This window comes from Hyperolius riggenbachi, chromosome 8 (genome assembly GCF_040937935.1).
Source record: "Hyperolius riggenbachi isolate aHypRig1 chromosome 8, aHypRig1.pri, whole genome shotgun sequence".
NCBI classification, from domain to species: domain Eukaryota; kingdom Metazoa; phylum Chordata; class Amphibia; order Anura; family Hyperoliidae; genus Hyperolius; species Hyperolius riggenbachi.
Window position 1 is genome coordinate 176,898,134 of NC_090653.1, and position 26,271 is coordinate 176,924,404.

Below are 26,271 nucleotides of genomic sequence, written 5' to 3' on the forward strand. Positions count from 1 at the left end.
CAGGGAGGTTAATGGGAGATCAGTTTTTTTACATTTCTAACTGCTGTAAACTTTGCTGTACCCAACGTCATCCATTCAGTCCAGTGTTTATGAACCCTGTCTTTGAAGGGTTTATTGATGCACACATCCAGTGGTTGTAAAACTGTTAATCCTCCCGATATTACACATAGTGTTTAGTTATTTGCATTCTTTTCTAATCTGAGAGATGAGCACTGAACATGTACCAAACGAGCAATCCCCTTGTCTTCATAAGTGCTCCCTGTCTTGTATTCCAGATGCAGTTGAACTACTCTTTTATCCCATCATCATCCATCCTTTTACATGATGGAAACCTAATTCCCTTAGGCAATGTCTTCCGTTTAAAAATAATCATTGGTTTCAGTTTTGTTTCATTGGCTAGACAGCTAAGATCCACAGTAAAACTTTTTTTTTTGTGTCCTGTAGTTTGGACCCATAGTCTTTGAACCTTTATCATCAACCATCAATCACCATTTGTTAGATGGCAAATCAAAAGGTAATTTGTGTTTCATCCATGTTACAGATTTGGTCAAGTTCATACCGTAGTTGTGTTTCTTATGCATCATAATCACATACTTGAGAAAGGAGACAACTTTTTCTTCTAAAGCTGAAGGTAGTTTGATCGATTTTTATGCACTGACGTAAAAAAAGTCCATGCCTTTCCATAAAACGAGTGCACAAGCCAGGAGATGTGATAAATGGCTCACTGCTCTCTGCTGCTGGAGTTTCCTTTTAGAGCTTAAGCATATGAAGCCAAATTGCAGTCCTTGTTACTATAAGCCCTTTTCCCCAAGCTTTGGTAACCCATTCCGCAAGCCTTTCTTCCATTTTCTGGAAACAAAGCGTGTTGTCCTCGTTTAGCTTTTATGGTTTTAGGCATCTCTTGCAAAGCTTGTTTTTGCTTACGCCAGTCTCTGACCATATTTTCTGACCCCCTTTGGCCCGGTTCACATTTGCGTTCCAGGTCCGGCTTCCCCGGACCCGGAATGCTCCGTACACAGCGGACGGTAAATGGGTACATCGTTAATCAATGTATCCATTCACACTCGTGCGACCGTCCGGATCCGGAACGCAGCCCCGGGGACGATCCGGCTTTTTTCCAACTTGCTGCATTTTTGCCGTACGTCCCCGTGTGGCTGCGGACCCGGGGCGGATCGTGACCCGAACATGCGGCCATGCTGTGCAATGAGAAACGGATGTTTCTCATCACACTGGCAATAGGACCCGATGCTTCCAGCACCGGTCCTATGTCCTATGTCACTTGGGGGGCCCGGACTACATGTCTGTATCCCCCATGCTTGAGGTGCCTTTCCGGCACTGCAATGTATCTAGTTCCGGCTACTTTATTGTAGCCAGAACTGATCAATTCCGGATCCGCAACTTGTGGTTTTCGGGGGCCACCGCAGAGACCCGTACGGTCTCTTTGCGGCCCCCGGACACTTGCGGACTCGAACCGCAAGTGTGAACGGGGCCTTAGTTTCGGGCATCTTTAAAACCAGGGATTCAATCAAAATACAGTATGGTAGGCCATGTGTTCCTGGTTTAAAGGTACCTATTGGAACTGTAGCAGGGGTTAGCAGTAGGTGCAGGTAGGGTACACACATCCTACAAGGGTACACTGCATGGGGAGAAAAACGGCAAGTGCCGAGTCCAAGCAGCACCTGACATTTATTTATGGCTGCAGGAAACTTGGTTGGTGGGTTTATGGTGGATGCAGGCAAGGTATGCACCACCAAGCGAGGGTTACGGTATACAGTATGCATTGAAGAGTGAGTCTGAATTCATTCACAAGGTAGGAATGTATGGCATCGAAAACATGGCAATGCTAGCATGTGCTATGCTTAATGTAACAAGTACAGCCACTCCTGATTCCCAAAATGAGTATGGAAGGTTTTGTGCGGTACTGCTTGGGGATCAGGAAGGGTTAATGACTGCATGAATGCACTTAGATGGTTTATTGACTGCACTTAGGGACCAGGACCTGTTCATGGCTGCACTTGGGACTGCATAATGTATTGCAGTCATTAGACCATCCTGGTCCTCATGTGCAGCCATACAAGGCAAGGGGTGTTAAAAGCTGTTGGCGGGTGTGTAGGGACATTTGGTCTCCCACACTCTTCTGTTTAAAGGCAACCGAGCACCACAGAATTTTCTTTGTTAAATGAACCTCGCTATAAGGAGGGTTCTTAATTGAATTTGCCTCCCTTATGGAGACGTTCATTTATAAAACAAAACGTAATTACGGTACAATAAGTGCTTCCCATATGAGGAGGTTCAGTATAATAAAATAAAAAATCCATAGTACTCGGTTCCCTTTTAACCACTTAAGGACTGCAGTCATAAAACCCCTTAAAGGACTTAACGAGGCCAAAATCGTAAAAAAAGTAAAGTACCTGAAAGATGTTTAAATGCACGGAGGACACCGTCCGCGCACTCCGTGCAGTTCCGCCGGGTCCCCTTCCTGAAAGCGCCCCCCCCCCCCCCGTGCCGATCGCGACCCCACAGGCCGGGTCAGGCTCTCATGCCGCTCCTAATATGGCCGCCAGAGCTGGCCGCGGCTGCGCAGTCCGCATTGCCCCGAGTGTGGCTGCGCAGCTCTAGGGCCAACCCCTCCGAACCACGCACTGTAGCGTGGATCAGAGGGGTTGGCCCTAGAGCTGCGCAGCCGCACTCAGGGCAATGCGGACTGCGCAGCCGCGGCCATCTCCGGCGGCCATATTAGGAGCGGCATGAGAGCCCGACACGGCCTGTGGGGTCGCGATCGGCACAGGGGGGGGGGGGCTTTCAGGAAGGGGACCCGGGGGAACTGCACGGAGGGCGCGGATGGCTTTTTTTACGATTTTGTCCTTGTAAGTCCTTTAAGGACCAGACACTTTTTTTCCATTCAGACCACTGCAGCTTTAACGGTTTATTTCTCGGTCATACAACCTACTATCTAAACTAATTTTAACTCCTTTTCTTGTCAGTAATACAGCTTTCTTTTGGTGCTATTTGATTGCTGCTGTGATTTTTAGTTGTATTATATTCATCAAAAAAGACATGAATTTTGTCAAAAAAATGAACTTTCTGTGCTGACATTTTTCAAATCAAGTAAAATTTCTATATACATTTTTGACCAAATTTATTGTACATGTTTTTGATAAGAAAAAATCCAATAAGTGTATATTTATTGGTTTGGGTAAAAGTTATAGCGTTAAACTATGGTGCAAAAAGTGAATTTTCCCATTTTGAAGCATCTCTGACTTTTCTGAGCACCTGTCATGGTTTCATGAGGTGCTAGAATTCCAGGATAGTCTAAATACCCCCCAAATGACCCCATTTTGGAAAGAAGACATCTCAAAGTATTCACTAAGAGGCATGGTGAGTTCACAGAAGATTTTATTTTTTGTCACAAGTTAGCGGAAAATGACACTTTGTGACAAAAAAAAAAGTTTCCATTTCTGCTAACTTGTGACAAAAAAAAAAAAATGAAATCTGCCATGGACTCGCTATGCTCCTCTCTGAATACTTTGGGGTGTCTACTTTCCAAAATGGGGTCATTTGTGGGGTGTTTACTGTGCTGGCATTTTGGGGGTGCTAAATTGTAAGCAACCCTGTAAAGCCTAAAGGTGCTCATAGGACTTTGGGCCACTTAGCGCACCTAGGCTGCAAAAAAGTCACACGTGGTATCGCCGTACTCAGGAGAAATAGTATAATGTGTTTTAGGGTGTGTTTTTACACATACCCATGCTGGGTGGGAGAAATATCTCTGTAAATCTGTAAATGACTTTTTTATTTTTATTTTTTAACACACAAGTGTCCATTTACAGAGATATTTCTCCCACCCAGCATGGGTATGTGTAAAAATACACCCCAAAACACGTTATACTACTTCTGAGTACAGCGATACCACATGTGTGACACTTTTTTGCAGCCTAGGTGCACTAAGGGGCCCAATCTCCTATGAGTACCTTTAGGATTTCACAGGTCATTTTGATGCATTTGGTTTCTAGACTATTCCTCACGGTTTAGGGCCCCTAAAATGCAAGGGCAGTATAGGAACCCCACAAGTGACCCTATTTCAGAAATCAGACACCCCAAGGTATTCCGTTAGGAGTATGGTGAGTTCATAGAATATTTTATTTTTCGTCACAAGTTAGCGGAAATTGATTATTATTGTTTTTATTCACAGTGTCATTTTCCACTAACTTGTGACAAAAAAAATCTTCTATGAACTCACCATACACCTAACAGAATACCTTGGGGTGTCTTTTCTAAAATGGGGTCACTTGTGGGGTTCCTATACTGCCCTGGCATTTTAGGGGCCCTAAACCGTGAGGAGTGGTCTAAAAACCAAATGCATCAAAAAGACCTGTGAAATCCTAAAGGTACTCATAGGACGTTGGGCCCTTCAGCACACCTAGGCTGCAAAAAAGTGTCACACGTGGTATATCCGCACTCAGGAAAAGTAGTATAATGTGTTTTGGGGTGTATTTTTACACATACCCATGCTGGGTGGGAGAAATATCTCTGTTTTTTTACACACAATTGTCCATTTACAGAGATATTTCTGGTGGTCACAGGGTGATTAATAGGTGATCAGGGTGTGATTAGAGGGGAGAATATATGCAAGCGATGCACTGGCGATGTGATCGTGGGGGGGGGGGGGCTAATTGGGTGCCGAGGGGCAGATAAGGGTGTGATCTGATGGGTAGCAGTGACAGGTGTGACAGGGGGTGATTGATGGGTGATCAGTGGATGATTAGAGGGGAGAACAGATGTAAATAATGCACTGGGGAGGTGATGAGGGGGATCTGAGGGCAATCTGAGGGTGTGGGCGGGTGTTTGGGTGCCCGCAAGGGGGAGATCAGGGTTTGATCTGATGGGTAGCAGTGACAGGTGGTGACAGAGGGTGATTGGTGGGTGATTAGAGGGTAGAAGAGATGTAAACAATGCACTTGGGAGGTGATCTGAGGGCGGATCTGCGGGCGATCTGAGGGTGTGGCCGGGTGATCAGGTGGATCTGATGGGTGGCAGTGACAGGTGGTGATTGACAGGTGATCAGTGGGTGATTACATGGGAGAATAGATGTATTCAGTACACGGGGGGGGGGGGGGAGGATCTGAGGGTGTGGGGGGTGATCAGGAGCCCCCAGGGGGCAGTTTAGGACCTAATCTAAAATATAGCGTTGACAGATAGTGACAGGGGGTGATTGATGGGTGATTGGGTGCAAACAGTGGTCTGAAGGGGTGATCAGGGGGGTCTGAGGGGTGCTGTGGGCGATCAGGGGGCAGGATCAGTGTGTGTGCGCGTGTGTGTGCTTACTAGGGGGGCTGCCTCCTGCCCTGGTGGTCCCTTGATCACTGGGACCACCAGGGCAGGAGGCAGCCTGTATAATATGCTTTGTATACATTACAAAGCATATTATACACTTACTATGCGGCAGATCGGGGGTTAACAACCCGCCGGCGCGGCTAATTGGCCGGCTGGTTGACGTTGCAGGTGGGCGGAGCCTAATGACGGCGGATGCGCGCATCACTGCGTGCGATCCCTGGCAATTAAGTCCCCCAGGAGCCACCGCCAATTGGAGTTACGCGGTCCTGGGGGTGCCACATTGCCGACGCCCATTGGTAGTGGGCGGTCGGCAAGTGGTTAAAGTGTCTCAGAGGAAAGGTGGAATACAAGGTTTTTTATTTATGGTACCTATGGCTTCTTCTGACCATCGGTGTCCTTCTGGTCCAGTCCGATTTGCTGCTGTCAACCAAATTAAAGTACACAACTTCCTGAGTTGCGTGCTACTGTGCATGCACTGTCCCGGCTCTGTGCCTCTGATCACGGAGTGTTCTATATTTGCGCAGTTCATACAGACTTGTAACTGCACATGTATACTTACCTGGGGCTTCCTACAGCCACCCGTAGCCCGTGAGGTCCGTAGGCGTCCACCAGGTCCCCTCCTTGGGCCCGAAGGTGACCCAGTTAGTTCAGCGACTTCAGCCAAAATCGTCCTTCAGCCAAAGTTGTCCTCAAGTTTGCATGCACGGCATGGCCGCGCTTCCAGCTCAATCATGCGCACATTGAAAGACTGAACTGCAAATGCGCTGGAGGCTTACTGCTTTGCTCATGATCGAACCGGGAGCGTGGCAGGGCTGCGCATTCTCAGTTGCGAATGACTTCAGCGAAAGTCATGGCACTAACGGGGCTGCCAGCGGGACCACAGAGGGACCCGGAGGATGCAGACAGGGGCTGGGGGAAGCCCCCTAAGTGCCGATTTTGATTTTAGAAGACTGCTTAGGGTGCCTTTAAGGTCCATACCCATGCTGGTCTGAACTCGGCTGTGGCGGATGTTAACGGCCTCCATGGCCGAGTATCTTGCATTAGACCAGCGTAGTGCGTACAGCAGCTGCAAGACAATCACTAAAGATCCAGCATGTCGGATCTTTAGCGATGCCAGAGCACTGTACGACAGCATTGTTCTCAATGATCCCCCACCTGCCAGAAGCTGCTCCATCACACAAGCTCATTGTCTTTCTGCATAGCAACAGTCGCGTCATCAGCCAGGGGCATCTGTACAGCTTAGTTTGTGCCCTGTTGCCTGGAAGGGATCGGTACCTGATACCTAGGGTGACAAAGATCCAGAAGACATCTAAAAGTGAGTGTGAATTGGGTACCGATCTGTTCTGGGCACCAGGGCACAGACAACACTGTACAAATGCCCCTGGCTGATGAGCACATGTGATGGAGCAGCGGATCGGGAATCGGTGAGAACAATGCTGTCACTATAAACAGTAGGGTACCTAAATATAAAGTACAGCACATTTGTTTATAGTATTTGCAGTGCATGTAGAAATTATCCCCTCAAGATCCCCATGCACCTTCCCCACACTGTGCTGTAGTTGTGTAAATGCACATTTCCAGAAGCACAATATGGGAAAGAAGTTTGGAGACCATGAGGGGTTAACTGAATAGGTATGTCTGCCTCACCATCTCTATTCTCCCTCTTGCCGGCGCTATGCAGCAACGCTGTCAGCGCTAAGACCACCAGTGCTGACAGTTCAGGCGGAGAGAGGAGCAGAGGATTCTACAACTCCAATCAATGATCGGGGCGTGCAAATAGCGGGGACATGACACCGGCAGCTACCGAGGCAGGAACAGGTGATCTCACAGTACGACTAAGGAATGTGGCCAGTATGGGTATGCAGTGATCGGGGAGTAGCAATCAGAGTAGCGATCAGGTAAGCACAGAGAGCAGGGCACTTTTGCCCATCTGCCGTGCAGATCAGTGATTGGTGCGGCGGGGAGATCAGTGATTTGGGCAACCGGGCAGAGCAGCATTTGGCGAGGCCGGGGAGAGCAGTGATTGGGGCGGCCAAGGAAAGAAACGATGGGGCGACCATAGAGAGAGACACTGATGAGCACTAGACTAAGGGCTGGTGAAGGGGCAGTAATTATTATACAGGGTATAAGTCAGAAATTTAGGTCTTACCCGAATAGAAGTCACCCCCTATACTTTGCTTCAAGAAATCAGACCTAAATTTTGCGACTTATATCTGAGTATATACGGTAAACAGGTCACTTCATCTCTGACTCATAAAATAACCGGTACTCCTACTCCGTGTTTGCTGAAGTTCCGATAATACCTGTATGTGGGGACTAAGGCCTTGATGCACTAAGTTATGGTTAGTCTTCCATGCACAGGCAGCTCAGGACAATTTTACTATTACTAACGCTGAGAGTTTATTGCAAGTTGGGTTACTTAAGAGAGCGGTCAGCAGTGGTAGCAGTAAAATTGCCTTTGCTGCCTGCGCATAGCAATCTTACTGCAGATTTTGAACCAGAGCCAAAAAAAGTAAAATATTTAAAAACCATGTGGTGGAGAGATGTACAGAACTTTCAAAACAGGAAAAAAAAAAAAAACCTGTGATCATACATCGTAGTTACTGTAGAATGAGAAACATCTTATACTATAATTAGTGGTGGTGACGCATCATTATCTTAAAGGGAAGGTTCAGGTAGGGTGGCTAAAAAATAAAAATCAATTTCCACTTACCTGGGGCTTCCTCCAGCCCGTGGCAGGCAGGAGGTGCCCTCACCGCCGCTCCGCAGGCTCCCGGTGGTCTCCGGTGGCCGACCCGACCTGGCCAGGCCGGCTGCCAGGTCAGGCTCTTCTGCGCTCCAAGGCCCGGCACTTCTGCGTCCCACGCCGGCGCGCTGACGTCATCGGACGTCCGCCGGGCTGTACTGCGCAGGCGCAGAACTACTGTGAATAAAATAAGTGCTACTTACCGGGGGCTTCTTCCAGCCCCAAGCTCAGCATGTCCCTCGCTGCAACTCTCCCCGCAGCCGTTTGCCGCAGCTCGCTCCCGGTCCCCGGCGATGACGTCAGGCCGAACAGAGGTTCATTCAAGCGTTTTTAATCAGGTATTGAAAACACCTGTGGATGTTAACGAGCAGCAATCAAGCATAATAAGCACCAATTAGGCAGATTTAAAATGACTGTGATACTCAGCTCCTTCTAGACATTTACTGGTGTGTTTACAAACATGGTGAAGTCAAGAGAATGGTCCAGGAAGACAAGAGAAGAGGTGATTTCTCTTCACAGGAAGGGCAATGGCTATAAGAAGATTGCAAAGATGTTAAACATACCAAGAGACACCATAGGGAGCATCATCTGCAAATTCAAGGCAAAGGGCTTTGTTGAAATGCTACCTGGTTGTGGCAGAAAGAAGATGCTGACTTCGACTGCTGTGCGCTACCTGAAGCACAAAGTGGAGAAAAGTCCCCGTGTGACTGCTGAGGAACTGAAAAAAGGATTTGTCAGATGCTGGTATTGAAGTTTCAGCTCAGACAATAAGGCGCACACTGCATAATGAAGGCCTCCATGCCAAAACTCCCAGGCGCACCCCCTTGTTGCCTCCAAAGAATAAAAAGTCGACTGCAGTATGCCAAAAGTCACGTAGACAAACCACAAAAAAAGTTTTGGGATAATGTTCTGTGGACTGATGAAACAAAATTAGAACTGTTTGGGGCCATGGATCAACGCTATGTTTGGAGGAGGAAGAACAAGGCCTATGAAGAAAAGAACACCTTGCCTACTGTGAAGCATGACGGGAGGTCAAATATGTTTTGGGGCTATTTTGCTTCTGCAGGTAAAGCTTCAGCATGTACAAGGTACCATGAATTCTCTTCAGTACCAGGATATATTGGATGAAAATGTGATGCAGTCTGTCACAAACCTGAGGCTTGGGAGACGTTGGACCTTTCAACAGGACAATGATCCCAAGCATACCTCCAAGTCCACTAGAGCATTAAAGGCTGGAACATTATGGAGTGGCCATTGCAGTCACCAGACTTAAATCCGATTAAGAACCTCTGGTGGGACTTAAAGAAAGCAGTTGCAGCGCGCAAGCCTAAGAATATGACTGAACTGGAGGCTTTTGCCCATGAAGAATGGGCTAAGATACTCGTAGATTGCTGCAAGACACTTGTGTCAAGCTATGCTTCACATTTAAAAGCTGTTATAACTGGAAAAGGATGTTGTACTAAATACTAAGAATGAATGTCACTTGGGGGTTAAATAAAACTGATAATGATGTGAGCACAGAAAAGACATTTGTGGTTATTTCATTATAAAATGTTATGTTATATTTGTCTGACTTACAAGTGCCTTTTTGATTTAATTGTAAACAAGATGACTGAAATGATCAAAATCAATGTCAAACTGGCCAAAACACTCAATTTCAGTGGGGGTTGAATAATTTTGAACACAACTAAGTAAAGAGCTAAAATTTGCAGCAGGATATAATGCGTTGTATAATAGTCTAGTTTTGGTCACAATGATCTTTGTAAGCACCACCTGGCTTGCTGTACGCTTACCAAGTGTGCTGAACATTGTGGTGTCAAAGATCCAGTGATTTATTGGATGGTAGAATTACCCTACTGGCTGTGCAGAAGAAAATAAGTGTGTGAATTACAAAGCAGGATGCTCATAATTATGCTTTCTGTGCAGAGGAAAAGTATGTGAATTACAAAGCAGGATGTTCATAATTATGCTTTCTAATACTAGTATTTCCATGAGACACCCATAATATGAACATCCCTACATCAGGTAAGTAAATGTTAAGAAGCCCCAGGTAAGTAAACATTAACTTTCACCTTTCAGCTGTTATCCTTTAGGTCTGAGCCCCAATGCAGTGTGCTTTGCGATCAGTCCATGCTGCATTTTTTTTTTTAAATTCAAAGATTTTTATTAAAGTATTTTCAACATACATGCTTTGAAAATTTGAGCAAGCAGATAATGCAATTAAAACACAATCACAGTATACTTAAGCTTATAGACATAGAGGATTACATACTCTTAAACAACTGCGTCTGGCCGTGCCAACTCACATGTAGCACCTTAACAGCAATCCTCTGGTGAGAAAAATTTCCTCACCCAGATGTGCCGAGGATTTTTATATAAAAATCTTCCAGAGTAGCAGATGATAATTGAGTGCTTAGTCAACATAATTATAGTTATAACCGTTCATATAATCAAAACTTGAACACCACCACACTAACAAAAACAATCATGCATAATGTATGCGCTCTGCCTTCCACCCTACCAATATTTTTTATACAGATCTAAGCTGTTCAGAAGCGGCTTGAGAGCCGCATTTCTGCTTTCCATAGCTTCCTTTTTTGTCTTGATTTGTAATACCGTTTTAGCTTTATTTTTAGTTTTTGCCTGTTCTATCCCTGTCAACTGGAGCCCCTTGAATTCTTTTATGAATAGGTTTTACGTGATGTTTATATCAAGTTCGGGACCAGGACCTCCCTTTTGATCTCATAGGCCTGGTGCACACCAGGAGTTTTTCTGAGCGTTTTGAGTTTTTAAATCTGCTGCTAATGTTATCCTATGTGTCTGTGCACACTGGAGCAATGAGGTTTTGTAAAAAACCCCATAGCATTATATTGGGAAGAGCTTTTGAAACCTTTCAAAAGCTCTTCCCAATGTAATGCTATGGGGTTTTTTTACAAAACCTCATTGCTCCAGTGTGCACAGACACATAGGATAACATTAGCAGCAGATTTAAAAACTCAAAACGCTCAGAAAAACTCCTCTGGTGTGCACCAGGCCTTAATCCTCCCGCCTAGACTACTGCAACGCCCTGTTAATCGGATCTACAGATAAGGTTCTGCGCCCCTTACAGCTAGTACAGAATGCTGCAGCCAGACTCCTAGCCAATGCCCCCCGCAGCTCACACATCACCCCAGTACTGCAAACTCTTCACTGGTTGCCAGTAAAATGGAGAATCAATTTTAAGATCTGCCTGCTGACATTCAAGGCTCTACACCACATGGGACCCAAATACATAGCAGATCTATTGGAACTTTATGCCCCTCCACGCACCCTCCACTCTGCCAACAAGATGAAGCTGGTTATTCCCAGGATACACTTAACATTTGGTGCTCGGGCCTTTTCCTATGCAGCCCCTACTCTATGGAACTCACTTCCACAATCAGTACGAGAGGCTCCTTCTCTGGACAGCTTTAAAAAAAGGCTAAAAACTCACCTCTTTTCCCTAGCCTTTGAGACTGCATAATGCAGGGTCACAGCGCTTTGAGTCCCCAGGGAGAAAAGCGCTATATAAATATTATTGTTATTGTTGTTAATCTCAATTCCAAAGTCAAATTATGTTGTGTTAGGTATATAAGTTGGGTTAACGAAGGGATGTCCGGAGACTTCCAGTTCCCTATAAGGAGGTGTCGAGCTGCAGCTAGGATGTGAAAAACTCCCAATCTATATTTGACCTCTATCTCTTCTATACATAAATTGAGCAGTGCCAACGATGGAGTTAATGAAAATGGTCGATGAATAAAAGATTCTATTTTTTCTTGGATTTTTAACCAAAACCAATCCAGCTTTGGGCATTCCCATAAAATGTGAGCCAAAGTGCCCACTTGGCCACATTCCCTCCAACACAGATGTGATTGTGAAGGGTAGCACGTTGCTAATTTCCTGGGGGTAGAATACCATTTGAGAAAAATCTTTAGGAGCGTTTCCCAATGAGTGAGACAGTGGGAGAGTTTAGAGGCAAGTTGTGTGGATCTGATGATATGCTTTACTTCAATTTTATTGTGGAGATCGTAGGACCAGACATTAGTGTATTTAGCTAATGATAGGTGCTTGTCTACCGTGAATGATCTGTACCACATTGAGATACCACCTTTTAGGGGGATATTGCTGTTTAAAAAGGCATGGATATATTTGGGCAGTGAGGGGATAGTTAACTTAGTTGCGCTGATCCAGTGTTTAAGCCTCAGGTATGTAAAGAGCTGGGATGCGTCTAATTTGAATATATGTTTGAGTTTGTTAAATTCCCATAATTTATTGCCTTCGTAGATCTCATTTAAGTACCTAATACCTACCCTGTACCAATTGGAGAAGTCAATATTCCCTATAAGATTGGCTATTGTTTTTAGCTCCAATCGTATTTGAGAGCTGTGGGCCGGTTTCAGGTTTGAATATTTCTTATAAAACGGCCAAGATTTTAGAGTAGCCTTACCATGCTGCATTTTTAACCGGAGCAGTGCTTTTCAGCGCTGCTACATTTGGGCGCAGCCGGTGCCTCCATAGACTTCAATAGGAATCATTCCTATTGAAGCGCTCAGTGAGTAACGTCGGCTCCGTCAGAAGACGGAGCCGAGGTTGCTTAAAAACATAATTCGGCCTCCAGCAATCGCTGGAAGCCGAATTATTTCATTCCCCCACTATCCATGTCGGCCTGGAGGGGGAATAGTAATTAAATCGGCCCGGACTTGTGCAGAAGCAGGATCAGCTATATACCGCTGTATCCTGCGCCCAAGTCTACCGGCGCCGATTTCAAATGTACTCTTTTTAACCACCTCGGCGTTCTGATTCCCCAGGATTTCCATGCAAAAAGTGGTACAATTAATTTTCAGAACCTTTTTTCCTGTAACTTACCAAAATGAGCCAAGCAATAGTTTAGTATACATTATGAGTATAATAAAAGTGTCAAACTCTTGTCAATAAAATGTATTAATGACAAACAGATAGCTTGCATTTTTAATCAATGCAGAAATATCAAGAAAATGCAGAAAAAAAATATTTAAAGAGAACCCGAGGTGGGTTTGAAGAATATCATCTGCATACAGAGGCTGGATCTGCCTATACAGCCCAGCCTCTGTTGCTATCCCAAACCCCCCTAAGGTCCCCCTGCACTCTGCCATCCCTCATAAATCACAGCCACGCTGCTGACAAACAGCTTGTCAGAGCTGGCTGTGTTTATCTCTATAGTGTCAGTCTGCTGCTCTCCCCGCCTCCTGCAGAACTCCAGTCTCCGCCTGCATCCCTTCCCTCCCTGCTGATTGGAGGGAAGGGACGGGGGCAGGGACCGGAAATATGCAGGAGGCGGGGGAGCAGCTGAGACTGACACTACAGTTGTAAACACAGCCTCACAGCATGGCTGTGATTTATGAGGGATTGCAGAGTGCAGGGGGACCTTAGTGGGGTTTGGGATAGCAACAGAGGCTGGGCTGTATAGGCAGATCCAGCCTGTGTATGCAGATAACATTCTTTAAACACACCTCGGGTTCTCTTTAAGGCAGAAAAAAAATACAGTACAGATATTTACTCCTAAAACACCTCCTTTGTATGGTACACTTTGAAACATGGTATTGCACAAAGTGCCACATCGCAGTCTGGGCAATAGACACGGGTCTCCTTGCAGTCTTTTTTTTTTTGCCGTCTTTGCCCTTTTTTTGCGCAGCAGACCACACACCTTGTAGGGTTTTGTTTCAGTGCGGTCTGTGGCAAGTGTTCTGGAAAGTGGTGTCCAGAAAGTAGTGGCGGGTTCACAACGTATGACCCCCTGCGACCCGGTCTAGCGGCCGACTCCGGTGGGGGATGTTTCACACATATTACTTCCGTATGCTGCCAGACAAAGTCGAGGTAAGGTACAGGCCTTTCACAGTTTTCTTTATACATCACATAGGCATTCCACAAACACTGTTCCAGCAGGTGGCGGAGTTTTTTTTGTAATACTTCCGCTGCTGTTTGTGGACAGCTGGATAAAAAGTCATTGCTCCATCAGCCCTGTCCACACCCCCCATCGTACGGTTCTAGTCCAACACCACTTTGGGCTTGTCCACCTCCTGTCTACTTCTCGTAGTGGTGCCGACAGTCTCTGCATTGTGCACCGTGCTGAGGATGCACACGTCCCACTTGTCCCTCCACCTCAGAGCCATAATTTTGCCCTTCTGCCAGGCAACAACCTCTCCCTTCTTCAGCTTCCTGGCAGAAAAGGCCGGTGGCATATGGCGACGTTAGCCCTCACCGTACCATATGCGTCTGTGCTGGATCAGGTGGTCAAACAGTTCCGGGGAGCTATGAAAATTGTCCGGCGTAAGACAGTACCCCTGATCCAGCAATGGCTCAATAAGTGTGAGTACAGAGGAGGTAGCACACCCAAACTCTGCACTGGAATGCAAATTTGGTGCCTTTGCCTGTATAAATAAGAGTTCCCGATGTACCCGGACTTGGCCTTACAGAGCATAAACGACTTCACCCCAAAGCATGCCCTTTTGGATGGAATGAATTGCACCCAGCTGAGTCTCCCCTTGTATGCTATGAGGCGTTCGTTCATGGTGATGTCTCGCTCCGGAACGTAGACCCCCTTGAAATTGGCAACAATAAGCTGGTAGATCTCCCAAATTTTCTTCAGCATGGGAGCAGGATAGTTGGCCTCATCAAAGTCCTCATTGTTGCCAAAGTGCAGGTACTTCATGATGAGGGTGAAGTGGGGCTTGGACATAACGGATCCAAGGCGTACTGAGGATCCTGTTAGTGGTCCAGTACCACTTCTGCAGCGGCTTACCGACAACTCCCTGGAGGATGATAAGTCCCAGGAAGACCCAGATGTCGTCGCAGGTGACCCCATTACCTGCTCCGAGAGAACCTGGGTAGAGGAGCACCCTGCTGCTGCTGCTGCTGCTGCATACAGATTGGTCTCCTCGACGATCTTTTGGATGACCTCATCGGTAAGAAATAGCTCCAAGTAGGACAGCGGGCTGTGGTCACATGCAATCTTCTGCCCAGGTGCCCCTGTGAAAGGGAACCTGGGTGGCAGAACTTGAGTGGGGCTCTCCAGCTCACGCCAAGTGTGTGCGACACTCACTGGCTCCTCGGTTTCACAGTCACTGCTCTCAGACTCTGAAGACAGGTCACCGGGAACCTCGCTGTTCGTAGACTCAACGAGCTCCTCCTCACTGTCGCTTCCCTCCAAGACATCCAGCAGCTCCTGCTAACAGGCACTTCCGGGAGGACCAGGCCATGACCCCAAAAAAGATACAGGGTCAAAGGTCAGCGACAGGAAAAATATCCAGCAAAAGCAAGCACACAGAGATCACAGCGTCTTTATAAAGACTAGCAAAACTGTAATATGTATGTAGCAAAGGCTGGAAAAGGCAGAAAATCACTCAAAGCACAGAAATCACAAAAGCAGAGCTGACAAGCAGACTAAGCTATTGGACACTGGGACTCAAAGAGGGAGAATCTGTAACGGTTCTGCCCTTTTATAGTGTGTACAGGTGTTTGATTTGCTACAACTGATTTGCTACAGCATCATTGGATTACATTAATTTTGTGTACTGATGTAATCCAATGCAATTGATGCGACGGCCGGGGGGGGCGGCGGTGCATGATCTGCGTCAGAGGAAGTGGCTGGGCAGAGCCATCTTCCCTGCACAGCCGATCAGCCCGGGGGAGAGGGAAGGGGAGACCGGAAGAGAGAAGCCTGCAGCCCGGAGAGCAGGCGAGAGGGGAACTGCTGGACGAGCTGAGCTTGTCCAAAACATTTATAGCAAGTTTAGTCTGGACGAGCTCAGCTTCTCTGTAACGCTAGGCAGGTTCGAGAAACAGCCCCAGCAGCCCGGGGCTCCAGGGTCGATGATAACGGCACCCGCCGCACTGAGAGATCGAGACATCGCTGCACCGGTTGAAGTCCAGGAATCAGAAGTTCTTAGGCTGCTTCGCAAGCTCGACCCCAGGAAGGCTTCAGGCCCGTATGGTGTGTCATCAAATTGCCTAAGGACCTGTGCAGTTCAATTGGCCCCGGTGCTCACCACTCTGTTCAGCAAGTCGCTTGCGGAAGGCACTGTCCCCTCCTGTCTCAAGAGGTCCACAATCGTACCAGTCCCCCCCAAAAAATCGGGCAGTACAGACCTCAACAACTTCAGACCCGTAGCTCTAACCCCTCCCATCATGAAGGTTCTAGAACGGCTTGTCCTGGCTCACCTCAAACGCACCACTGATACACTGCTTGACCCACTCCAATTCGCTTACAGGGCCAACAGGTCCATAGAGGATGCCATAAATGTCAGCCTGGCGTACATTATGGAGCATCTCGACAGGCCTGGCTCCTACGCCAGGATCCTATTCCTGGACTTCAGCTCGGTCTTCAACACGATCTGCCCTGACACCCTGGTTGATAACCTGGCGCAGCTCGGCGTCGACCCCACACTTCGCACATGGCTCAGGAGCTTCCTCACAGGCAGGACGCAACAGGTTAAGCTGGATAACTGCTCCTCGGGCGAGAGAACTACCAACACAGGGGCACCTCAAGGGTGTGTACTGTCCCCGCTTCTGTTCTCCATGTACACCAACAACTGCACCTCCGCCTCGGACTCAGTCAAGGTTATCAAATTTGCAGATGACAACAATCATCGGTCTCATTGGCGGTAACGGAGAGCAAGACTACCGCAGTGAGATAGAGAGAATCTGCAACTGGTGCAAGAATAACAACCTTGTCCTCAATGCTGCAAAGACTGTTGAGCTGACTGTTGATTTCAGGAGGAACCCCCCCCCACTCTCCCACCAGTCTACATAGGCGACACCGAAGTCTCCAGAGTACCATCAGTCCGGTTCCTTGGCACAACCCTATCCGCCGACTTGAGATGGGGGCCGAACACCACCAAAATTCAGATGAAGGCACAACAAAGGCTATTTTTCCTGCGCCAACTTAAAACATTTGGAATGCCTCGGGAGCTGCTGACCAGTTTCTACACCGCCACCACGGAGTCTATACTTTGCTCTTCAGTAATCGTCTGGTATGCCAGCGCAACGGCCAGCGACAGACATAGACTGCAAAGAGTCATTAGTGAGGCAGAGAGGATCATTGGATCGCCCCTACCACCTGTAGATCTCCTCCACACGGCCAGGATGAGGAAGAGGGCCACCAGGATCTCCTGCGACCCCTCCCACCCTGGCAGCCGCTTCTTTGAGCCTCTCCCATCCGGCCGGCGCTTCCGAACCATCCAAAGACCACCAGGCGCAGGAACTCTTTCTTTCCCCAGGCTGTTCTACTGCTCAACAACACTGATGCCTGACTATTCCTTTCTGCAATCAGCAGGCTTGCCCCAGGTGCTGCTGTCCTGCCTTAATGTCTGCATCCAACTCTCACTAGCACAACGATCCATGACGTCGTACCTGTTAAGGCTGCTTGGACTTCGTCAGGGTTATCTTACTAACGCAGCAGCATGTTAAATGGTAGCGATTGCAGACGTAGAATGTAAAATGTACTGTTAATCCTTTTAGTTTAGTCTGTGTATTTGTACTTGTAGCTATATATGTAAGATAGACAACTGTTGACGTGTATTTTGCCTTTGCCATGTATACCAGAAGCAATTCCGAGTACGGTACCCCCGCACTTGGCGAATAAATCCATCTTGTATCTTGTTAAAAACACACTCCCATTGACTTACATTAAAATTGAAGTAAAATCTCAGCAAAATGGCCGCAATCAAGACAAATGACGTTCACTGCGATTTTCCAGGATTGCAGATATTTTGTTGCTATAGTAATGCATCTCACAAATTTATTAGCTTTAGCTGCAGCGGCTTGGCATTGAATACGATTATTTAACTTGATGTCGATGAGTACTCCTAAGTCCTTCTCCAAGTTTGAGGTCCCCATGTGTATCCCGCTTATTTTGTATGGTGCAAGACCATTGGTATAACCAAAATGCATGACCTTACATTTTTCAACATTGAATTTCATCTGCCATTTATGTGCCCATATAGTCATCCTATCCAGATCCTGTTGCAATAATGTCACTATCTTCCTGAGAGTTGAGGATTGTAAACAATTCTGTATGACCTGCAAAAATAGCAACATTGCTTTCTACTGCATCTACTAGATCCTAGGTTCTCAACGTGTGGTACATGTACCCCAGGGGGTACTCGGGCTTGATAAACAAGAACAAATTTAGAGTTTTAGAAAATGATAAATCTTTTTTAAGCAACACCAAATTAGTATTTTAGCTAATTAAAAGCAATAGTCAATGCTTGGAAATTGCTTAGAACCAATTATCACATACAACGATTAAATATATGTTTGTCAAGGGTCACTTATGATGATGTTTACTATGCTAAGGGGTACTTGGCGAGTGCAGGGTTTCAAAAGGTGTACATACCAATAAAATGTTGAGAAACGCTGTACTAGATTAATAAATAAACTGAAGAGCACTGGACCCAGTAATGACCCATTTGGGACCCCACTGCTAACAGTCACCCATTTTGATTATGATCCATTGACCACAAGTCTTTGTTTTCTGTCTATCAGCCAGTTCCCTATCCATGCACACAGACTTCACCAGTCCTTGCATCCTCAACTTTTGTGGGGAACGGTGTTGAAGGCCTTTGCAAAGTCCAAGTAAATCACATCTACAGCATTCCCAATGTCCACATTAGTGTTCACTACCTCATAAAAGCTGAGCATGTTAGTCAAACAGGACCTGTCTTTAGTAAACCCATGCTGATGCTGAGAAATAAGATTATTTTCTACTATAAAGTCTTGTATAGTTATCTCTTAATAACCCCTCAAATAGTTTGCACACAACTGATAAGCATACAGGTCTATAATTTCCTGGATCTGAGTTTTTGCCCTTCTTAAAGTACCCCTGACCTGGTGTCCTCTCCCCCCTCCTACTTTAACCACCTGAGCGGTCTGGACGAGCTGAGCTCGTCCAACACCGCCGGAGGTCGCCGCTCAGGCCCTGCTGGGCCGATTTTAATCAAATAAAAAGCAGCACACGCAGCCGGCACTTTGCCAGCCGCGTGTGCTGCCTGATCGCCGCCGCTCTGCGGCGATTCGCCGCGAGCAGCGGCGAAAGAGGGCCCCCCTAGCCGCCTGAGCCCTGCGCAGCCGGAACAAAAAGTTCCGGCCAGCGCTAAGGGCTGGATCGGAGGCGGCTGACGTCAGGACGTCGGCTGACGTCGATGACGTCACTCCGCTCGTCGCTATGGCGACGATATAAGCAAAACAAGGAAGGCCGCTCATTGCGGCCTTCCTTGTTTATTCTGGGCGCCGGAGGCGATCGGAAGATCGCCTCCGGAGCGCCCTCTAGTGGGCTTTCATGCAGCCAACTTTCAGTTGGCTGCATGAAATAGTTTTTTTTTTATTTGAAAAAAACCCTCCCGCAGCCACCCTGGCGATTTAATCAGAACGCCAGGGTGGTTAATATTGCTTAATTACTGGTGCTGTGACTAGCACAAAGCACCATCCTCCCCTCTCCTGGTTCTGCTCAGTCATAATCTTCGACTGAGGCAGACCGTCGATTATGTGCAGGGAGGAAGTTAGTTCTTCCTCCCCTCTGCTTGTTCTATAATTCTTCCCCCCCACCTGCCGCTACAGTTTCCCTTATGGATGTACTGCACACAACACCCAGGGGAGCTGCACTGTGCGCAATTGTGTGGTATTTGAGGTCGGATATCCTACCAACCTCAAATATCACACAATCGCACACAGCGCATCTCCCCAGCGCACTGTATGCAGTAAATCATAAGGGGGAACTATAGCGGCAGGTGGAGGGGAGGAATTATAGACAAGCAGAGGGGAGGAACTGTCACTTCCTCCCCGCACATATTTTATGTCTGAACGGGGCCGCAGGGGGGCACTGGAAGGGAGAGGATGGTGCTGTGTGCTAGTCATACAGCACCAGTAATAAAACATGTTTAAAGTATCGAGGACCAAGTACCAGGTCCGGGGTACTTTAAATAATAGGAAACCGTGGGCTGTACGCCAATCTACTGGAACTCTGCTCGTTGAAAGGGAGCCACAAAAAGATAAGATAAAGGTGTTTATCGATAACTGAACTTAATTCCCTTAGGACCCCAAGATGTATGCTATCCAGGCCAGGTGCCTTGTCTATTTTTAATGTATTTAGTCTTGCCTTCACTTCTTCCTGTGTTAAGTATTTAATATTACAATTGGAAGATTGAGACTCTTCTGCATCTGTAATTTGCAACAGTGATGTTTCCCTTTTGAAAACAGAAGCAAAGAAAGCATTTAATAATTCCACCTTACCATGGTTATCCACCATTTCTTTCCCTCACTCATCCTTTAGTAGTCCAATACAGTCAACCTTTTAGAGTTGATGTACTTGTAAAACTTCTTTGGGTTAGATTTCATATCCCTAGCGATTTGATTTTCAGCTTCAATCTTTGCTAGCCTAATCTCTTTTTTACAACTTTTATTGCACTCCTTAAAATTGCTTGATGCAGCCTCGGTCCCCTCAAGTTTTAGGACCTTATAGGCATTCTTTTTCCACTTCATTTTATCTCTAATCTTTCTATTCATCCATAGAGGCCTTTTTTTTTTTACTCCTAGACTTTTTGTTTCTAGAATTATTACAATATTGATTGAGAATAATTTTAAAAGCTTGCCATTTCTCTTTAGTGTCCTTACCTTGTAGTACATTATCCCAGTTCACCAAGCTTAGTGCCTGCCTACGTTGATTAACTTTGCTTATCTAAAATTCATAGTTTTAGCTGTCCCACGGCTTATCAGTCTCCAGATCAATCATCATCATGCTGTGGTCACTATTTCCCAAATGTTCTTGAACCTGCACATTTGATACATTATCTGGTCTATTTGAAATGACCAAAACCAGTAACTCATTCCCCCTAGTTGGTTCAGTTACCATTTGAGTCAGGTAACTGTCCTGTAGTGTTGCCAGAAAACTGCCACTTTTACCAGAATGAGTAGCCTCAATACTCCAGTCTATGTCTGGAAAGTTGAAGTCACCCATAACTATGACCTCATTTTTACTTGTAGCTTTTTCAATCTACTGTAGTATGTAGTAATTGTAGTTCTGCAGCTTCATGAATATGTGGTGTCCTGTAGCACACCCCAATAAGCAATTGGCAACAGTTATTTCCACCATGAATATTTACCCAAACGGACTCCACATCTTCACAATCTTCATCCATCTTCTCGTTCATGACAGCTGTAAATGAGTTCTTAAAGTGACAAACCCCTCCACCTTTTTCCCTGCTCTATCCTTCCTAAACACATTGTATCCCTCTAAATTTGCTATCCAGTCATGGCTTTCATCCATCCATGTCTCTGATATTCTCACAATTTCATAGCCTTTGTCAATTTGGACAACTCTCCAAGATCTACGAAACTCTATGCTTATTGGACTTATTGTAAAATTGATTTTTTTCTCAACCTGTTTTGAATACATTTAACATATAAAGATTGCATCTACATTAAGGGTTATCCCCAATCCTTTTATGAATGTTCTCATTATCAGGAGATTTAAACTATCTTTTGAGTCATCAAAAATAATTATTTTCCGCTCTGGTTTTAGATAAGGATATTGGAAAGTTCCTTCAAAAGGAGTTTGAAGTAATGCTAAGTCATGGATGCAAGGTCAACTGCTGAGGGTGGACAGATGGGAAAGCATTAATTGAATTAAAAATATTACCAATTTCTGTGGGCCATTACATCCAGATCAAGCTCTAACAACTCTGCTGATGGTGGCCTTTTTGCTGGGTTGGGAATCCAATATTCTAATGAGGAAGTGAACACTGATGGCATGGACTGAAAGTGACAATAGATGGTCTTAGTTAATAAATTTACCCTGGCTACAGGGTCACTTATAATGCATAATCAATCTTGCTTTCAGCTGTAATGAACATATGCATCACTGGTTACAGTCACGTTACCAATCATTTAAATTAATTTGAAAATGTAAGATCCTAAATTTCGTAAAAGGGGCATTATCTGCTAGTATTACTGGATGTTTCCACACAACCAGAAATATACTGCAAATCAGCTTCATCCATGTTCTATGCTGTAGGCTCTATATTTTCCGACAGCTTCTGAAACCTCACTATGTATAACTTTTCAACACATGTTGACTTTTTTTTAGTTCTTAGTGATGTGAGAGCTTTACTAATGACTGGAAACACACATAACATGGTAAGAAATGCAAGCCTAACATAACACAATGGGCCATATGCAATTCACTTTTGCTCCTGAGTTTTCTCCTAGGAGATAATTCTTTATATTCAATTTAAAATTACCTTTTAGCACTTTGCAATGGAAAAAGTACCAAAAAAGTAGGTGAACAAGTATTGTCAGATTTATTTTGAGTATGTGTTTGCTTGCTGGTGGTTTAAAGGGCATTTTCTTTTGAAGTTGTGAAAAGGTCACCTAGGTCCTAGGAGAAAACTCAGGTGAAAAAGTGAATTGGATATGGCCCAATGTAAGAATTAATCAAGACATTGTATATAACATGGAAGAACAGATATATGTATGTGTTGCCACAGGCTTACTTCAAACAGAAATAAAGCAATACTGAAACAGCAGAAGTACTTACCTCCTCAAGACTGAAGAGTACTCCTCCAATGGGAGCACCAAAAGCCACGGAAACTCCAGCGGCAGCTGCGGCAGATAGCACCTAATTTTCAAAAAGAAAGCATTATCAATACAAAGATGTATAATAAAATGTCAACTAACTAGCTACTGCAGAAAATGCCAATGAGCCAGGACGAGGCACATCCAAGTATAAATATAGAGCTACAAAACTACCTTCATATCACCTATGATCCTTTGTTCTCCTTCTTCCAGATTTTTCTTTTCCATCTACACACAACTGTTCAGACAGAATCACATTAAAGCCGATGTCAGAGGGGGGTTAAAATGTAATACAGGTTACATTTAGCACCTTTGCAGAACATTTCACACAATTGTGTAAAATGTGTTACTATGGTCTATTGAAAAATCTGTGGCCTTGCCACATAGGCACTGAAATCGGATGTTATGACCATAGTGCTCAAGCTAACAAAATACAGCTGAAGGTCCCATGGTCTCTATGCAAAGACTTGCATTATCAGGTTACAACTAGCTAAAGTAATGAATGTATAATAATAATAATAATAATAATAATAATAATAATATTAGTGTGTGTGCGTTAATTCCTAGATACTTCAAAAATATCCAAAGAATACACTGCTACACAATATGAATACCAAACGTTCTCTTCGCCCGACAGATAAAAAGGCTGACATGTTTGGGGCCACAGTCTGACCCTTTATCTTCAATGCGAGTCAGCCTTTTTTTATGAGACAAAAAAAAATGACGACAAATAACATTTATGTTAAGCTTTTCCCCTGCCGGACAAAGCGCCAGAGCTGCAGCCACTAGGACGTGCTCTATAGGCAGTAGCAGTGTTAGGGAGACTTGCTTAAGGTCTCCTACTGAATAGGTGCTGGCTTCCTGAACAGGCAGAGACGAGATTCAAACCCTGGTCTCCTGTGTCACAGGCAGGGCCCTTAACCATTACACTATCCAGCCACTCCATATTTCTATTATCATAGATAGATATATAAGATATATATATATATATATATATATATAGATATATAAGATATATAAGATATATATATATATATATATATATAATTTTCAAAAAGTGCGGACGAAACATAGGCATACCATAGTAAGTTTAGTCAGTCAGATGACTTAATTTTACACCATATTTCCTTCCTAACTGGATATATATTAGGTGTTCTTATGAATATGGATACTGCCATTCAAAGTTAACACTGGCCAAACTTTAAACAGGCAAAAATATTGCTGCTTCACCAGCACACTATCTCCTTCCTTCTTGTTACATATAGATAAATGCTTGTAAACATTTTGTATTGGCAGAACAAAACTGCCTAATTATAAAGAGTGGCCTCATTTTTGCTCTCGGCTTTTTAAAACCTGATTGCAACTTTAATACAAAATTTGTAGAAAGGTGTTTCATCCCTGGTGATCACTGTGGTTGCAATGTAATTACGCTAAACTGAATCTCAGTTTACTGGATTGCTAGCCACTACTCCTCACCAGCATAAGCAGTTGTAAGTGGTCCGCTGACTTCCATTGCAGCTGCGTTCCGCTATGTCTTAAAAGACAAGCATCACAAAGAATTCTGTAATATTTATAATACATCATACATACATACATAGATTAAAAAAAATAAAGGGAACACAAAAATAAGACATTCTAGATCTGAATGAATGAAATATTCTTATTAATTACTTCGTTCTTCACATAGTTGAATGTACTGACAAAATCCCACAAAAATTATCAGAGGAAACCAAATTTATCAACCCATGGAGGTCTGGATTTGCAGTCACACTCAAAATTAACGTGGAAAAAAAACACTACAGGCTGATCCAACTTTGATGTAATGTCCTTAAAACAAGACAAAATGAAGCTCAGTAGTGTGTGGTCTCCTCGAGTCTGTATGACCTCCCTACAATGCCTGGGCATGCTCTTGATGAGGTTGCGGATGGTCTCCTGAGGGATCTCCTCCTAGACCTGGACTAAAGCATCCAACTCCAGGACAGTCTGTGGTGCAAAGTGGCATTGGTGGATGGAGCGAGACATGATGTCCAGATGTTCTCAATAGGATTCAGGTTTGGGGAATGGGTGGGCCAGTCCATAGCATCAATGCCTTTTGTCTTTCAGGAACTGCTGACACACTCCAGCCACGAGGTCTAGCATCAGGAGGAACCCAGGGCCAACCGCACCAGCATATGGTCTCACAAGTGGTCTTAGGATCTCATCCTAGTACCTAATGGCAGTCAGGCTACCTCAGGCGAGCACATGGAGGGCTGTGCGGCCCCCCAAAGAAATGCCACAACACACCATTACTGACCCACTGCCAGACAGGTCATGCTGGAGGATGTTGAAAGCAGCAGAACATTCTCCACACCGTCTCCAAACTCTTAGTGTGAACCTGCTTACATCTGTGAAGAGCACAGGACAACAGTGACAAATTTGCCAATCTTGGTGTTCTATAGCAAATGTCAAACATCCTGCACGGTGTTGGGCTGTAAATAAACCCCACCTGTGGACGTCAGGCCCTCATACCACCTTCATGGAGTCTGTTTCTGACTGTTTGAGCAGACACATGCACATTTGTGGCCTGCTGGAGGTCATCTTGCAGGGCACCTCCTGTTACTCCTTGCACAAAGGCAGAGGTAGCGGTCCTGCTGCTGGGTTGTTGTCCTCCTATGGCCTCCTCCAAGTCTCCTGGTGTACTGGCCTGTCTCCTGGTAGCTCCTCCATGCTCTGGCCACAACGCTGGCAAACATAGCAAACCATCTTGCCATAGCTCACATCGATGTGCCATCCTGGATGAGCTGCACTACCTGAGCGTCTTTGTGTGTACTGTAGATTCCGTATCATGCTACCACTAGAGTGGTATGCACCACCAGCATTCAAAAGTGACTAAAACATCAGCCATAAAGCATAGGAACTGAGAAGTGGTAAATGGTCACCACTAGCGATGGGCTTCCAATTAGGAAGCCACTCAAATTTGTGATTAAAATGAGGCTTAATTGCCTCACATGTGCAGCTGGGAGAGAGGGGGTTACTTACCCATAAGTCTGTTGTCTTCTATGTGTTTCAAACGCCTTGCATGTGTCCTATTGAACGCGTTGCAATACTCATTACCGCGCACTTCCTCCTTCCGGCTTGAAGGAGGAAGTGCGCGATAGTGAGTTTTGCAACGCGTCCAACAGGACACGTGCAAAATGTTTAGAACGCATAAAAGACAATGGACTTATGGGTAAGTAACCCCCCCCCCTCTCCCAGCTGCACACCTAAGGCAATTAAGCCTCATTTTAATCACAAATTCGAGTGGCTTCCTGCTCGGAAGCCTATCGCTAGTCACCACCTGCAGAACCACTCCTTTACTGGGGATGTCTTGCTAATTGTCAATATTTTCCACCTGTTGTCTGTTCAATTTGCACACCAGCATGTGAAATTGATTTTCAATCAGTGTTGCTACTTAAGTGGACAGTCTGATTTTACAGAAGCGTGACTGACTTGGGGTTACATTTTGTTGAGTGTTCCCTTTATTTTTTTGAGCAGTGTATAAAATGTAGATTTCTTTCAGAGTAAAATGTGCTATAAAGTGTTTCCTAGGTCGC

General features: G+C 45.3%; 1 protein-coding gene across 6 annotated transcripts in view; it reads right to left on the bottom strand.

The window, feature by feature from the left end:
• Positions 1-26,271, bottom strand: part of LOC137527199 (H(+)/Cl(-) exchange transporter 5-like) — a 397,265-nt gene that overhangs the window by 96,405 nt on the left and 274,589 nt on the right. For 5 of the 6 annotated variants that reach the window (XM_068247697.1, XM_068247696.1, XM_068247695.1 and 2 more), the window contains one exon: positions 22,662-22,742. The exons of the other annotated variant lie outside the window; for it this stretch is intronic. In XM_068247697.1, the coding sequence (XP_068103798.1) occupies positions 22,662-22,742 (81 nt within the window). The remainder of the gene's footprint in view (positions 1-22,661; positions 22,743-26,271) is intronic. 6 annotated transcript variants of the gene reach the window in all.